Raw genomic sequence first — 15,846 nt, 5'->3', positions numbered from 1 at the left:
TGTAGCTTTGTATATCAGAATAATTGTATTCTGTATTAGTATGTTCAATTATGTTTATACAAACAACAACACATGGCACGCACGGTGAACAGTTTTACAGACATCTCTGTGTCTCTGGAGGGGCTGCAGAATACACATGTCTGCTACCTGACATGAACAGATGCCTTAAGACAAGGTTTTATTTTCCCTTTTACAATTAGCTAATGATTTCTGTACTGGACTGAGAGATCCAGAGCGTTGCAAAGGGGGCAAGACAAATATAATTTGATTCAGAGGATCTCTAATACTTACAGCTGAGTGTGACTCAAATTCTTGTAATTCCCAGGACTTTTCTTCCCAGCACTTTTTACAAGCAATTATGACTAATGTTTACAGTATTACACAATGGAGCTAGTCCTCTAACTGCTGTCAGTGTTAGTGGATTAGTGCACAGGTGAACTGGGCTACATCTACTAGTGAGACATCCCTGCACTTCCATGGATCAAAGGACATATATGATGTTCTACACCCTTGTTATTTGTTGAGGCTTATGGGAACGTTTCTGAGTTAAAACAAATGCAAACCTTTAAAAAGCCACACTGCAGAAAGGTTTAGTCACTGTGACCCAGACAAGAGCTTTAAGTAGACAGCCCACTTCCTTTAACAAAGTCAGGAAACCATTCACAGGAGTGGCAGGGCACTGTTTATATGACATTTCAGGACTCAAACACAGTGATTCTATAATTCTGTGGACAGAACCTAACATAAATTCAGCTTCTGAATCATTCCAGTAAATTCCTGCTTGCTGTCTTCCAATTATGCAAGCCATAGATTCAAACCCTAAAAGTTTGATTTTTCCCTTCTGTTGAAAAATTGCAGGGGATTAGCGTATCACGTCACTGGAGCATAGAAATCCAGCTCAGTATGCCAGCACTGCCTAGGAAATGAAATAAGCATTGTCCCAAAAAATGTGGTGAGGAAACTGAGGCACCAAGACGTTAACCTTCAGCTAGACCCGAGTCACGCAGGAAGCCTGTGGCATCGCCAAGAATATAATTCAGATTTCACGGTTCCCAGTCTTGTAACTTAAACGCAGTAGAAAACCTCAGGTTTTCTACTTTTTCTCCAGTTTTGTGGGTCTTTCCAGTTGCTGCCAGGTTTACCATTGCAACCAAAAAGATCATTAAGGATTTTATAACTCAGCAGTTGCAAAAAACATTAACCTATAACTTGATATAGCAATTGTTAGCCTGGGTGATGTCTTTAACAAAGCCTGTATTATGGGCCAAGCTGGTAGCACTTTCCAATATTGATGTTGTCTGACACTTCTCATTATAAGACCCTGTTTTCAGTTGCTTATAACTCTCTTATACTTGGACTTAAATTTTCCACACTGGATGCCTGCCTCAGGCTGAATTTTTTGAAACTTTTTAGCCCAAACAGTAGCCATCTTTGAGAACCACAGTAATGGAAAAGGAATTAGGCTTAACATCTGAAAAAAATTATGTGAGATTTCATTTGATAGCACTTACATGCTCTGCACTGAGAGCAGGAGGTCTGTGAAAGGCATGATGGTCTCTCTGTCAAGGAGGCATCTATTAGAATCCTTTGAATAAAACCCTGCAATTTTCATGTGCTGGAGATCTGGACACCTCAGGATATTTATTGCCTGTCCACCTGTGAGTGGTGTCAGTAGGAGGGAGAAAGTTGATTGAAATGCAGAGGGCAGGAGGTGACCCGATAAGGACAAGCAGTCTGGGGAATGGCAGGAAATCCAACAAAGGAGCTGGTGGTGGGGGAGAAGCAGTGGGGGCTTGGGGCCCCAGGACTGGCAATGTCAACCAAGAACTGGGACAATGAGTGCCGGAAGGAGAAAGAAGCTGATTGACAAGGCGGGTGGGAGAAGCAGATTTGCTGATCAGGCTGGAAAAGGAGATCGTTAATGGTAAGCAGTGGGAACAGGACATGTCTGTCAAGAACTGACTGGACCTGAGAGAGGAGGGAGGGAGAGAGGGAGAGAGGGAGAGAGGGAGGGAATGACTTGAGGACAGACAGGGGACAGGGCTCAGAGGAGAGGCCAAGGTGATGACTTGCAGGGCCAGAAAGCTGAGGAGTGGACACTGCACTGCATAATGGGGTAGGATGGAGGGAGTCAGAGGAGCTTTGGGTCAGAGACTCCACTCTGTGCAGTGTCTGAAAGGACCCAGCAATGTCTGAAAGGACTCTTGAGTCTCACTGGTCCCTGCCCTTCATAAGACATCTGGATACCTACAGCAGCATGCCCAGCCTTATGTATGTGATAAAATCCCACTTTGCTTAGTTTCTCAACAAGTGAGCAGTGGAAGGGGGCAGATGGGATATGAAACCCCTGATCCTTGCTGATGTGGATGTTAGCACTGTGTCCTTTGATAGAACTAGTCTATCTTTTCAAATGGAGGAAATTTCACCCTCCATATGTAGTCAAGGACTATAATTTGGCCATGTGAACAAGAGATGAAATGGTTGCATAGAAATGTTCTACCCAGCTTTTCCTAAATTACGCACTTCACTACATAAACTTGTTAAAAGTCCTTTAGTGTATGGTTTTCTGCATGATATTTAATAGCACAGAATTCTGCTTTAGCATAAGTAGGCAGATATACTGTGGTTTTTGATGAGGTCCTGGACAGAAACCAAAAAAGTTTCATTTCACATGATACCATAGAACTAGAAAATCCTGCATATTATTCTTTTGGCCTTTTTCCTCTTCTACATTTCACTTTCTGTAGACTTTGTGCATATGTTCAGCATATTTCACTTTCATTTATACATTTTTTCACAGACAGAAAGTGCAAATTATTTTGAAAATGTCAACATATTTTAAATTATTTAAAATATTTACAGATTAAATTATGTTTGATGTTTCCCAGAATATTTCATACCAATTAAGAAAGACCCTGAAAACTCAGAGTTCTCTCTCTCCTTATTTTCACTTTAGAAATAATCTGAAAACCAAGACTTATTCTCTGCTCACTCATTCCCAGCCCTGTATCATATTGTGCCACCCTCTCTGCTCTGAAAGGGTGCATGAGGCAGGACACAAATTAGGCCAGTGAAATGATGCAGATTAAAAATAGCAAGTGCTGGCAGTGATTTGTACTGCAAGGCTGTGAACAGGAAACACACTGGCTTTGCCTCCAGAGGAAACTCATTGTCTGCCCACACCTTCAGGAGGCATAGCTTTTGCTCTCTTTATGAAAGATTAACATGTCCCAGTGTGTCAGAAGGGAATGGTGCACAGTTTAAATGCTCCTTAGCTTTCAGCTTCCTGTCACCTCAGTGCTTTATTAGTTCTTTGTTCATTACACTAAGAAATGTACCCATAAGTGACAGATGTCAATGGGCACACTGACATGTGCTGTTGAACACATTAGCCAGTTGTCAACCAAGTGACCACTTCTGCTCATCACTGCACACAAGTCTGTGACTAATGTCAAAACATGCCAGACAGGAGCATCTTGGTGTCACTTCTTGAGTTTGGAGTTTTACAAATGAAGCAATTTAGGAATGAGCATTTGAGCTGCTTAACTTTGCATGTTACCAATTTTGTCCCACAAATGACATCAGAGCAGTCCCATGCATGAATCTTGAATGTTATTCTAACCAGTAGATACATCTGAGAAAGAGATAAAATCCTGGGAAATACATCTTCCCAAAGACAATTCCAGAAAGTGCAAGCAAATAATTGCCTAATTTGGTGGTCCCTCTTCTTTCAGGGGGGATTCCATGAAGGGAGAGCCTGGTGCTGTGTTTGGCATGGTGCTGTGAGACTGTCAGCAGTTGCTGAGACAAGGCAGAGTCCTGCTCCCTCCTGCCCAGTTACACTGGCTGTGAAGGGCTAAGAGGAGAGAGGATTAGAGAGTACTAATTCTACAAAGTAACATTAAGCAGAGAGGGTTTAGAGTGTGTAGGTGTGTTAAGACAGGGTAAGAATTTTAAACTTGTACTTCTTTTCATGTTTGCAAAGGGATGAAACTTCATCTGGTAAAAATGTAAAATCCTGCAGTATGCAAAGTATGACCCACTACTTAAAAAGAAAATCTTCAATTTATTTATATCTTCTGAATGTTGGTTGTTCTCATGTGATGGTTTGTCTTCTGAAATACCAAGATTATGCTTGGCTGCTGCTCAATTATTAAGATGTAGCACAATCCCCCTTTCCTACTAATGAAGCCATGGTTGCACTTCTGGGGTTTTCCTTTGTGTTTGTGTAGGTGGATGGCAAAGGGAACCAGCTACAGCAAAGGGCACATCTGAGAGGCAAGAATACGTGCCGTAGGACTGGGACAGAGCAGTAGAAGCTAAAGAAATTATGAGACTGAAAGAACAGCAAATGACCAGCCAATACTTTGGAAAGCACAAAGCAAAATCTCCAACTCCTGCAGTTAATAAATTTATGAATTAAACTTCTAAATCTAAATAGCTGAAGGAATATATACTGATGTTAAAAATTATGAGATGAAAGAAAACTTCTCAAACATTTCTCACAATTTCTAAAAAAATTGAAAGTGAGGGACCCTTTCTCCTCTCTAGTGTGACTTCCGGGATCCTATGTAATTAAAACAAATGTCATCACTGAAACTCTCCAGAGCTGCTTTGTTTTCTCTTTCTACCTCTTTACTGCGTGCCTTCCCTGCTATGTCCTACAAATTCAAATTTAATATTAGCAGTTTTGTGGACAATCCAGAAGCTGTGCAGTTGGTTCACTGCTGCATTAACATACAGCTTGTGAATAAGGGAAATTGTAAACACTGAAACATCCTTAATAGTTTTGTAAAATTATAATTAGAAGCAAAAGTGGTTTTGGTTCGGCAGTGTTATTTCTGAATATTGTCTGCCCTGCTACTGCCCAGTATTGTTTCTGAGTGCTGCCTGCCTTGCTAGTGTCCAGCACAGCGTCTGCCTATGATTTAGCACTGACATACAATCTTCAAAAAGGGACATTTCCATGAAATGCAACGTTGCCCTTAGGTCACATGAGAGCAGAAGAATAAAACAGAAAAAGGAAAGAAAAAACCATTCTGTCCTCTGCCAGGTTTCCCCAGTGGGCTCTAATTATAACTGCAGTTTATTAGAGCACGTTTCAGACCTCGCTTTAAAGGGCCTGCTGTGCTTGTGTGGAGTCCTCGTGGCTTCAGCAGAACTCCCCTCATAACAGCCTGCCCACATGTGATCAATTGCAATAGAGGGGGCTCAGAAAGGGCTGCTGCAGGTTTAGACAATGGATGTTTTATAGATATGGAAAACTGTTTGGAGCAAACAGAAGTGAGGACATTATAGAAATGCTCTCCCATCTCTGTATTGTCATTGCTATGTATCAATTTGATCCTACGCAAAAAAAACCAAAATTATCATTATTACAGAGTACCAGGTTGGAAGTATTGTACAGTGTCTCATCCAGCCTGGAGCTCTCTGGCCAGGTGCCTTATCAGGACTGTCACCAAACTGTGACTGGCCTCAGTCATTCACTTCTCTTTGTATGTCTCAGTTTCCTATTGAAGAGGTTATTGATTTACTGTCAAAACACGTAGAAATGCACAGGGTAAGTATCTATAACATCTGCAACCTCTCTCCACAGTTTCCTCATTTTCACTCCCAATTATTCTTGACTCCCAGGTATTTTTGAGTCATTATAATTTTACTCAACTTTCTAGCTGTGAAGTGTAGATTATTACTCGGCTAGCAGACTTTTGGTGACTTTTTAATAAGGCAACACTATCCTTGAGAAATGTATTATGAGATCTGCTGTTAATTAAGCTACCACCTCAAAAAATAATAGTGCCTTAATTAGAAGGTAGGCTCATCTTACAAGGAGTAAAAAGATAAATCTTTGCAGCCATACTATTGTAGGATTGAACAATGTACCTCCTTCAGAATTGAAGATTCATGCAGATATTTCCATTTGTTTCTCTTTTCTACTCTTTTCTGCCCTTTGTTAAAACTCACCTATCCTGACAGTTTTAGGACTGATGTTCTGTTTGCCTGCCTTTGAAAAAGTACTTTTTTCCTGTTCCTCTCCTTTTGACCCCTTTTTCCTTTCTATGTAGTAGGGTCAAGTCTGCATTTAGTAAGCATCTCCACATGCCTTCCTAACACAAGGCAGTGCAGGAGATATGCTCAAAGCTGTGTTTACCCTCAGAGGGGCAGAAAGGGCTAGTGACAGAGCTGTCCTGTTTATCTATGAAGCATTTAGATGTGCAAAGCGTAGATGACAAACTGATACTCATTTTTTTAAGAACACTAAAGCCAGGTTCCACATGAAGCAGCCATATATCAAGCAGAAAAGATTTCTGAGATGTAAGTCATGAGATAAAGCTTATATTTTAGGTCAATTCAGCACCTTTTCTAATAGTGATAGCCAATTCACTCTTCCTTCCTTTTCTCCTCCAAAGCCTTGATGCTGACCCCCACTCAGGCTTAGCATGCTGTACTCAGATGGCAACTTCACTGAGACCAGCTTAATAGAGACTGAAGTACTATTCTGCTCATATGTCAGAGCCAACACCAAGCCCAAAAAAGTTAAAGGTGTGTCTGGTTTTGTTTTCAATCCAGGAAGCAGAAGTTCTCCAGAGCTAGAGATGCAGAGACAGAATTAAAAAGAGTGAACTGTCTGTGTGGTGAACAAAAGATAGCACAGAGGCAGATAAACTTGCGGCATTGGATGTAGCAGCTTTAAGAGATTTAGGACTAGCAGACAGCATGGAGACATTTGCCAGCTCTGTATTTTGAAAGCAATCCCTTCTCGTGCCTAAGCTGCTGATAGAAACAAGTTTCTCTGCTGCCAGTTTCATTGTAAGGAAGGCAGCTGGCAGGAGATCTGTGCCTCCTTGCTCTCTAAAGGGGACTCTTTGTAGCTGAACGACACTTCTGGACAAATTGCACTCTGACAACCCCGCACAATTCTGTAACCTTGAGGAGGGGAAGCCAGGCTGGAGCCTGACGTGTCTACAGCTTCAATCTTTGGGGATAGGTGATGCAGAAATGAATTGAGTTTTACATCAAGCTGAAGCACAGACGAGAGGAATAAGAAGAGCTCTTTGTAGACAGGAAAGGGATCTCCTGACTACGGAAAACCACCAGGAATTTACAAGAAAACTATCAAATCTTATTGGTGTACAGTAGAACAATCCTTTAAAGATAAGTTTCTACTCCTTTTCAGAAAATGCAAATGAAATATCACCCCACGGCAAAGGTTAAATTATACTATTCACCTTGTTTTGCTCCCATGACAGTCCCTCCACTTCTGTGAGGTCCTTGGCACCAGTTCCCAGCCTGGCCCTGACATCTTCTTCCATAACTGCTAGCAGCTGTCCACAAGCAGGACATAATACTGACCATAATCACGCCTGGAACTGCCAGTTCAGACCCACAATGCCACTAAAATGCACCTCTTTCACTGTAGGTGTAACTGCCCAACAGCTTATTTCCCACCTGGGACTTCCAAATGTGAAAATATGCTGCTTCACTACCAGTGGGTTTCTTCACCTGGCTGCTACTGCAGATGTGGAACCGCAGGCAGTACTACCCTCCCTCTCCATAATCTTCAAACTCTGTCCTGCACAGCCAGGTTGGGACAACAGTTGCTCCTCTTGTGGTTTAACCCCAGTCAGCATCTAAGTACCACTCAGTGGCTCTCTCACTCCCCACACAGGGATGAGGAGGAGAAAAGGAAATAAGGTAAAATCCACAGCTTGAGAAAAGAACAGTTTAGGAATTTAAATTAAATGTAATAATAATAATAATAATAATAATAATAATAATAATAATAGGAAACAAAAAACTAAGAGACAGAAATAAACCCCACAAAAAACTCCCAAACCCCCAAGTAATACACAATAGAATTGTTCATTCCTCATTTACCAATATCCAACCAGTTTCTAAGCAGCATCCTCTAGCCAATTTTTCCCCAGTTTGTGTACTGAGGCTGATGCCCTGTGGTATGGAATATCCCACTGGCTGGTTTAGATCAGCTGTGTCCCCTCCCAAATTCTTGTGCCCTTCCAGCTTTCTTGGTGTCAGGACATGAGAGACTAAAAAATTTTGACTTAGTATAAGCGCTACTTAGCAGCAACTAAAAACTTTCTTGTGTTATGAGGATTATTCTCACGCTAAATCCAAGACAAAGCACTACAGCATCTACTAGGCAGAAAATTAACTCCACCACAGCCAAGAACAGCCAATCATTTCAGGCAGTGACCTAAAAGCAATTGCTGAATATGCCATCTTCACTTTAAAGGAAGAATTTGCTTTGTCTCTTACCTGTTCTGTACCCAGTGTTATTGAGGTACACAGCGAAGGTGCGAGGCTCGTGAGTAGCCTGCCATGAGGGGGAAGAGCAGTTTTCATTGTTGGTGTAGATGTTGTGGTTGTGCACATACTTCCCAGTCAGCATGGAAGAGCGAGATGGGCAGCACATGGGGGTAGTCACAAAGGCATTGATGAAAGAGGCCCCTCCATTCTCCATAATCCTCCTGGTTTTATTCATCACTTGCAAGGACCCTGTAATAAGAGGTACTGATCACCACTGTGCTGTAAAAGACAGTTTGAATATATTGGCTGTTATTATGCTGTTAAAAATAAAGTGTCGGTGATTACCTTGCCTCTGAACATAGTGTGTTTCACTCTGCAGCTTTGTTAATTTTAGGAGAAAACACCACATTTTTACTATACCAACAAAAATACTTATAAGGATTCCAGAAAGATTGAATTATTTTTTTCCCAAGACTTCAAAACAAAGTTAAAATATGGACTAATCTAGAAATAGTAAAGCTGTATCAAATTTAGAGGTCAATAGTTTTCCAAATGCAGCTGTAGAAGAGCAATATGCTATACAGACTGAATTATTAGTCAATATGCTAGTAAAATACATAAAATACTGAGATCACCAATGAAAATGTTCATACTCTTTCCATTTTATCAGATGACAGATGAAAGAGAGAAATAGAGAGAGGAAGGGAGTAAAGGAAGGAGTGAGAGACAGAAGAAGGAAGGAGAGAATTCAGTAGAAATTTTTCTAAAGGAAAGTTTCTGTGGACACAAGATCAGCATGTCTGATTCTGACACTAAAGCACTGTGCTCAAAATAATCTATCATGTAAAAATGTACGCAAAAATGCAGTGCCTTTCTCAAGAAATTGCATTGATACTGTTTAAAGAACAAAGACATTTTTTTCATCCTTCAAAGCATCTTCATGAACTGCAAGGTGAGACAAGCAGGGCTTACAGATTTCTGATTGCAGAAAGGCTGAGCAGCCCTGGATAGAGTCTGTCAGTATTTGCTGACAGCTGTCAAAGTTTGTTCTTTATGTTATCCAACAGAGCAGAGATTGAAGGTTGGAGGTGAACTGTGGATATGTCAGTATGTGCCTAAGAAACAAGTCTGTGAATTGCAGTACTTGCACAATGTTGGTGGTAAAAAAAGATTTATGGAATTTTATTTTCCTTTTTTTTTCTTTGGTTTTTTGCACAGCTGACTGTCCTTTACATTTGAATCTGTTGGTTCCTCTGATACAACAATAATTTTTCTTGATGGTTTTATGTTGCTTAAAAGTCAAATTAAAAATGTTCTAAAGCAATTGCAAACCTGCCTGTAAAACCATGAAACTCCCAAGGAGACTCAACTTTAGATGTTAGCAATAAAATCTTAAAAATTATCTTACTAGTTAAAGTTAAGCATGCTGTGTTTTGGTTTTAGGCCAATGAGTCAGTGCTGAATATGAAGACTTTTGTGTAAAAAAATTGTTTAAAATATGGAAGGAGAGTAGGGTCTTCAGCATTTCTTTTAAAATGCCAGGGTCTCTGTCCTTAATGATACATTTAATACTGTGTAGGAAAGTCACCATTGGACTCTTTGTCTTTCATAGCCCTTATTTTCTAAATGCAGAATATCTGCATTTGTGCATTCCTGAACACCATGTGCTTAGGGATATAGAAAAGAAGAAGAGTAACTGAGAGGTCCCTGAACACAAAAGGTCTCCATTTACATGAGTAGGAGCATTTCACCGAGTTGTTAAGTAAAAGACAAATGAGAGATCATCCTCATTCTACATGCTTTTATCTTGGACCTCAGGCTGACTTTTTAGTTTTTGTTTTGTTTTGTTCTGTTTTCACCAGAGCTCTTCCACTTTTGAAAAATCACAGTTTTTTTCCTGAGAACTCAGTTGTAAAATGCATGGAGGTGCTTGGATAAAAGTGGGCTATTCAGGTACCCTAATGCACAGTAACTGCAGCAGAGCTGATCTGCACTTTCCTGCCTCCATGTATTATAAATGAGTAGCTGTTAGAGTGCTTCCTCATTCCTCCAGCTGGTCAGCCCTCTGCTCTTGCAAACCTGCTGTTTATGACTAAGTTTTCCCTCCAGGTATGCACTTACTGACACTGATAATAGATTAAACCCCTCTGGAAATTCTGGAACAGGCACTTCAAAGCAGGTGAGACTTCCTCATTTGGAAAACAAAACACAAGCAGGAGATAAAACTTGCTGATATAAGTTATAATCCTTTGCTGTCTGTGGCTCTCCTCACAGCTTGTGTTTTTCACCATCTGGCCCACAGTCTTCAGGGCACACTGTCTGTCAGCAGGACACTCACGCTCTACATGACTGGTTGGGGAGCACCTGAGGGCAGCCAGATAACTGGGAATGGCCACTTTGGACACAAAAGTTAGTGAGTTTTGTCAGACAAGAAGTTCAGTGTCACTTCTCAGTCTACTCTCATCCCTCAAGAAATATGTTTGGCAACCAAGGTATCAGGTCTTTAAAGTTGTTATGGATTTTCATCACAGGTGGACATCTCTACAAAGGGACACCTAGGAGCTACCCTGTCTTTATAGGGGTTGTATGCAAGGCCCCAGGAATGTAATGGACTTTTTCAGATCTCAGCACACATCCCCATTTTTTTGGCTTATGCTTTTTAGTGCTCTAGTTCTAGGGAAGATGGAAAGCACACCAGGCAAATTATGCCTGATGTGATGTATTTAGATGATGCTGTGATCTCTTTAGCCAGTGCTCTATTCAGTAGCTGGTTTCTATAGATTTCACTGGGTGGTGCATTAGGCTGTAAAAAAGGGTCAAAACCACTGTAATACCAAGATACTGATTAGTTTTTACTCCTTTCTGACATTATGCAAGATATTTTTTACAGTGAGGACTATAAGAGTGATTGGGGTGTCATATTTGGAGGTACTGATGTGTGCACATAACAGAGAATTGGGAGGACAGGGCAAGAGACCAAAAGGCAAGCAGAATGTTGGACTAAAGAGGATATGGGCCTGACCCCAGTGGCAGCTGGGCCACTGCCCTGAAGAGCCACAGCATGCTGTCTGCAGGAGGGAAGAAGTTCTGGGCTCTGGGAGCTTTGCCTTGAGCAAGATGCCCCTTCATTGGAGAGTGAGTTCTCTACCCTCAGGATCTTGGTAGGGTAAAGACAGTGCATAGTGGCACAATTTAAGCAGTAAAATACCTTCTGAGCCCAAGTATTTGCTGAGATTCTTCAAGAGCTGTGGGCCAGGCTGCTTCACACAGCTAAAGGTGCAATCCACCAGCTGATCTAGAATATCCTTTCTCCTTGCATAGATAGGAAGTGGCTGAAGTTGTGGGGCAATTTGTTGGGTTTATCTAATAAAGTGAATGAGACAGCAACTCTGCTGAATTTCTTTGCTCTCAAAACGCAAAACTCAGGGGGATGGTGCAGAGCAATAGGAAGATGTGCATACCTTTATGCCTTGAACACTAACTAAATGCAACCTCCCTGCCTCTTGCAAATTTTATTCTGGATGACTCCTCTATATATCAGTTGCACTCAGTCAGATGAATATTGTGGTTCAATGATTATACAAGCTCTGGAGACAAATCCTTCCCTATTGAAGTCTATAATGCACCTTATATGCTTTTATGTTAAAGCATTCATTTAGAATAGCTTTCAGAAATGTTAGTGCTGGGAATACAATTGCAAATAATCCATATTCAGTGACTTTCAGTCTTGTGATTTTTGGATACCAATGCCTAAGTTTTATTCTGTTTGTGGCAGAAAGTGTTACTTGCCACTGACCTTTGAGAAATTTAAGACTTTTCTCAGGAATCAATGAAGAGCAAGAGGAAAATTCACACATGGAAAACAGTTTGGCTTTATTTTTCAAATAAGCAGAATGATTTATTAGCAGAAGTGCGAATAATGCAGTACAGTAAATCTTGGGGCTGAATGCTGTTTCCTGTGAAATGATCTATGAAAAGGGGAAACCTGTGTGTTCATTCAAGGCAGTGGGAATGCACACACACCCAGGCTATTGCTCAGCTGCCTGCTAATAGGAGCCAGAGTGCCCTGTGAGCATTCAGAGCAGCTTTCAAAGAGAAGAGCTCCGCAGGACGAACAAAGTGACTCGCCACATCCTTCCTGCTTTTTCACCACTCGCACACCTTCTCACAAGACTGAGGACAGCAAGTTGGTAACGCTGTGTTCAGAGATCTGTGTCTGCTGACCTACCTTCCCCAGTGCCCTGAGTGCCCTGGAGAGAGTAGGATCTTTGGATCTCTGGAGAGAGACCACAAAAAGGAAAACTTGATTTGACCCTTTTAACAAAATTTTTCAGAACGACTCCACCAAGATGAAATGCACTCCCATTGAAAGAGCTGTCTTTTAGACCAAAAATAGAACTGGGAACAGCTATTCAATATGCAGCATGCCTAAACAGAGCAGAGGTTTTAAAGAGTGAAAATAAATAATAAAAAAAATAAAAGAATCGCTCAGATATAAAGGCCTGTGTCTGCAGCTCTGCTGCATAAAAGCAGCAACCCTCAGTCATGAAATATAGTTTATTAATTATCTTCTCAGAACCCTGAAGGACTATGAAATTATTATTGTATCATGGCAAATACAAAAATGCTAGCAACCAAAGAACTGCTTTTAGATACAGACCATATTTTGCCTACAATCTTCTGTCTGAAAGTATGTGATTTTAGAACAAATGAAGTTTTCTGGAATGAAGCAGTTTTTATTTTTCAATGTCTTATGGCATTTTGTCTAGAAATTCACTATACTTCTATTAAAAATATGTCTCTCATAAAAAAAAAAAAAAGGCAAAGAATGCAAGATTTCATTTCAACTTAATTTGCCATTTTTTCACCTTTTTGATCTCCCAACCCAAAATATTTGCTTGGGGGTAACCTAAAATGATCCTCTTTCTCTCCTTGATTTTTCATTTTGGGCAGTGAACCAAAAAATCAGTTATATGCATAACTACCATTAATATCTTTCTAACTTACTTAATGGAAAACATTCAAAGGCCTCCTGGAACATCATCTAAGCGTTTTAACTTTTTCCACCCTAAGAAAAATATGTGAAAATCACTGACTGGTATGTGTTCAGATATTTAGTATACTTATGAAAGCAAAACTACCATGTTTTTATACATACAGCATAGTACTTAAAGCAGATGGATTTTAAACACTTCAGTTATTCATACAAATATTAAGATTACTAAATCCTGAAACTAGACCAGTTTGTCTTTGTGGATAAGTATGTCAGATGACATACATCCCTGTGACAAATATGTGGAGATACAGACACCTATACAGTGCTTAGGGAAATGCTGGCCTCATAAGGCTCCGATTTCTGAATGCTACAAAAAGTCATAGAGTGAAAAAAGGCTTTTGGTGCAAGTTTTTTACACATATGTCCTTGCATGCATTACTAAATAATGTTGTCTTGATTAAAACTTACAATGGTGGATTTTGATAAGCTTATATTTCCTAAAGTCTATAACTAAATGTGATGAATGCCATTAAATAATAATGTTAACTCATTTTCTAAAATTGCACCACATTCTGATACTATTCCAGGACCATCAACATCCCTGAATTTATATTTCTTTCTGCTTAGCATAAACTACTGAAAGACACAGGCCAAAATGTAGTAGCAAACAACAATAATTTCTCACCAAGCTCCACATCTTGATCATCTGTGAGTACAAGGATGATATTTGGTCTGATATTCTTTCGCTCCTGCTGGACACGTCCTCTGAACCTCGGGGACTTGATGGTGGAACAGTGACTTGTTAGCATTTCAGTACTGAGCACTGCCAACAAGAGTGCAAACCAAGAAGGCTTCATAGTAGTTCCAGTATTTCAATGAAAAGACTGATCCAGAAGTTCCTGAACTCTAGTTTTCAAGACCTGTAGGGAGGAAGAGAGATTCTGTTCAAGCAATAAATAAACTTCCAGTCATACATTGAAAGGATGGCACTTAGGGAAGTCAAGCTTGACACATACCATTTAACATGATTATAAGACATATTGTTGAATGAGAGCTTTATTCTGTCATTTTCTAAGAATAAACTCGGTCATTCTGTAACTATGCTCTCTCAAATAATTTTTGCTTGAAGTCATGCCTGCATTTTGTATAGACATGACTTCTGGTAAATTCCCCACAGTGCTCCTTCTCCTACACCCCACGCTTCTTTTTATGCAGCTTGGTTCCTTACATTCAGTACCTGGGCGCAGTAAAAAATTGCTGGGATGCAGACGTGTTCAGAACATCTGTAGGAGGAGCCCTGGGAGAAGAAGAAAGCAGAAGGCTTGTCAGTCAGAGACCTCAGTACTGTGGCTGTGCTTCAAAGTCTCCAGAACTGTTTCTTACAGCTTCTTTCTCTGTCCTGAAAGAATAGAATAGAAAAAAATTGCATTCTCCATGACTCCCCTGCTTAATTTAATATCATACCTATGCAGGGGGTGGATGGCACCTTGGCTGCTAGGGATAAAGGACATGTATCTCACATCATCAGACACAGGTGCTATTCCAATATTTATGGTCAAATTTGTGGTGAGATTCTGAGAAAAGCATTAATTCCAGCATGTCACACCTGGCAAGCACTGATGCTGTTTTAGGTTAACCCACCTGCATGAGAGACTAAACCCTTAAAAAGCAGAGGGGAGAGCATGGCTGTCATTTGCAATCTGCATGGGATCACTGTGTGAAAAGTCATCTTCCCACTGCCAAGAAGGCTCATATTAAATGACGGTCCATATGATCTTACCCAGCATTGTGAAAGAGCACAACCGTCCCTCCATCAATCAGCGCCAGAGCTGAGCGCCTCATCCATAATGCACAGTAGCTCTGCCACAGCCTCGTCCTTGATCCTGCGCTTCCAGACTTGTCTCAGTGCCTTATCAGAGCCCCCTCTCCGTGCCTGTCAGTCAAACAGCCTTGCTTTTGTAAGACCTGCTGCAAGCACACAGGCTTGGCTTTGCTGCAGCACATTTAAACCAGTGACTGAAAATGACTGATTGGTCTGGAGAGGAAGGGGTAGCCACTTACACTTTGACATTTTTGGCATTACTGACTGAAGCTCTGCAAAACCCGTCTGTAACACAAGGGAAGGGAGGGAATATCTGGGGGCAAAAAGGAAGGGGGTGGGAAAGAAACCATGGAGTCATGCCTGTTCCCTCCGGGGTATTGACCTGCCACATACATTTCTCCTGGTTTTATTCTGGGACTCTGGATAAAAGCACGGTGATATTGGTCAATTAAAAAAAACCTCGCAAAACCACCCAAGCCCAAGAACAATCAAGAAGTTTGCCCAAGGGGAACACCGCATGGGAACTGGGGTGCGCCTTACATAATTAGACTGGAGCATAAATCACGAGATCTGTGCACCCACACCTGAGACTTCAGACATGCAACATGAGCCACAAACAGATTAATAAACAGAAATAATGAGAGCGACACAGAAGACAAAAGGGGCCTCCAATCACTCACCTAAAAATGCGTTAATAGGGAGATGCTCTAAATTTCAGGGGAAGAAGCCACAGCAGAGGGAGGGGATGGGACTTAGTGCT

General features: G+C 40.9%; 1 protein-coding gene across 8 annotated transcripts in view; it reads right to left on the bottom strand.

Moving 5' to 3' along the window:
* The window catches only part of SULF1 (sulfatase 1), a 184,772-nt gene that overhangs the window by 49,413 nt on the left and 119,513 nt on the right, over positions 1-15,846 (bottom strand). For 3 of the 8 annotated variants that reach the window (XM_064706210.1, XM_064706213.1, XM_064706209.1), the window contains 3 exons: positions 14,502-14,663; positions 13,950-14,184; positions 8,278-8,517 (listed from right to left, as the gene is read on the bottom strand). In XM_064706210.1, coding sequence (XP_064562280.1) covers positions 8,278-8,517; positions 13,950-14,121 — 412 coding nt within the window. In that variant the 5' untranslated portion in view covers positions 14,122-14,184; positions 14,502-14,663. Of the gene's footprint in view, positions 1-8,277; positions 8,518-13,949; positions 14,185-14,492; positions 14,664-15,044; positions 15,062-15,846 lie in introns of those variants that run through there. The other 5 variants (XM_064706206.1, XM_064706211.1, XM_064706208.1 and 2 more) reach the window with 4 other exon arrangements.

This window comes from Zonotrichia leucophrys, chromosome 2, assembly GCF_028769735.1.
Source record: "Zonotrichia leucophrys gambelii isolate GWCS_2022_RI chromosome 2, RI_Zleu_2.0, whole genome shotgun sequence".
Lineage (NCBI taxonomy): Eukaryota > Metazoa > Chordata > Aves > Passeriformes > Passerellidae > Zonotrichia > Zonotrichia leucophrys.
This window is presented reverse-complemented; position numbering and strand designations above follow the sequence as displayed.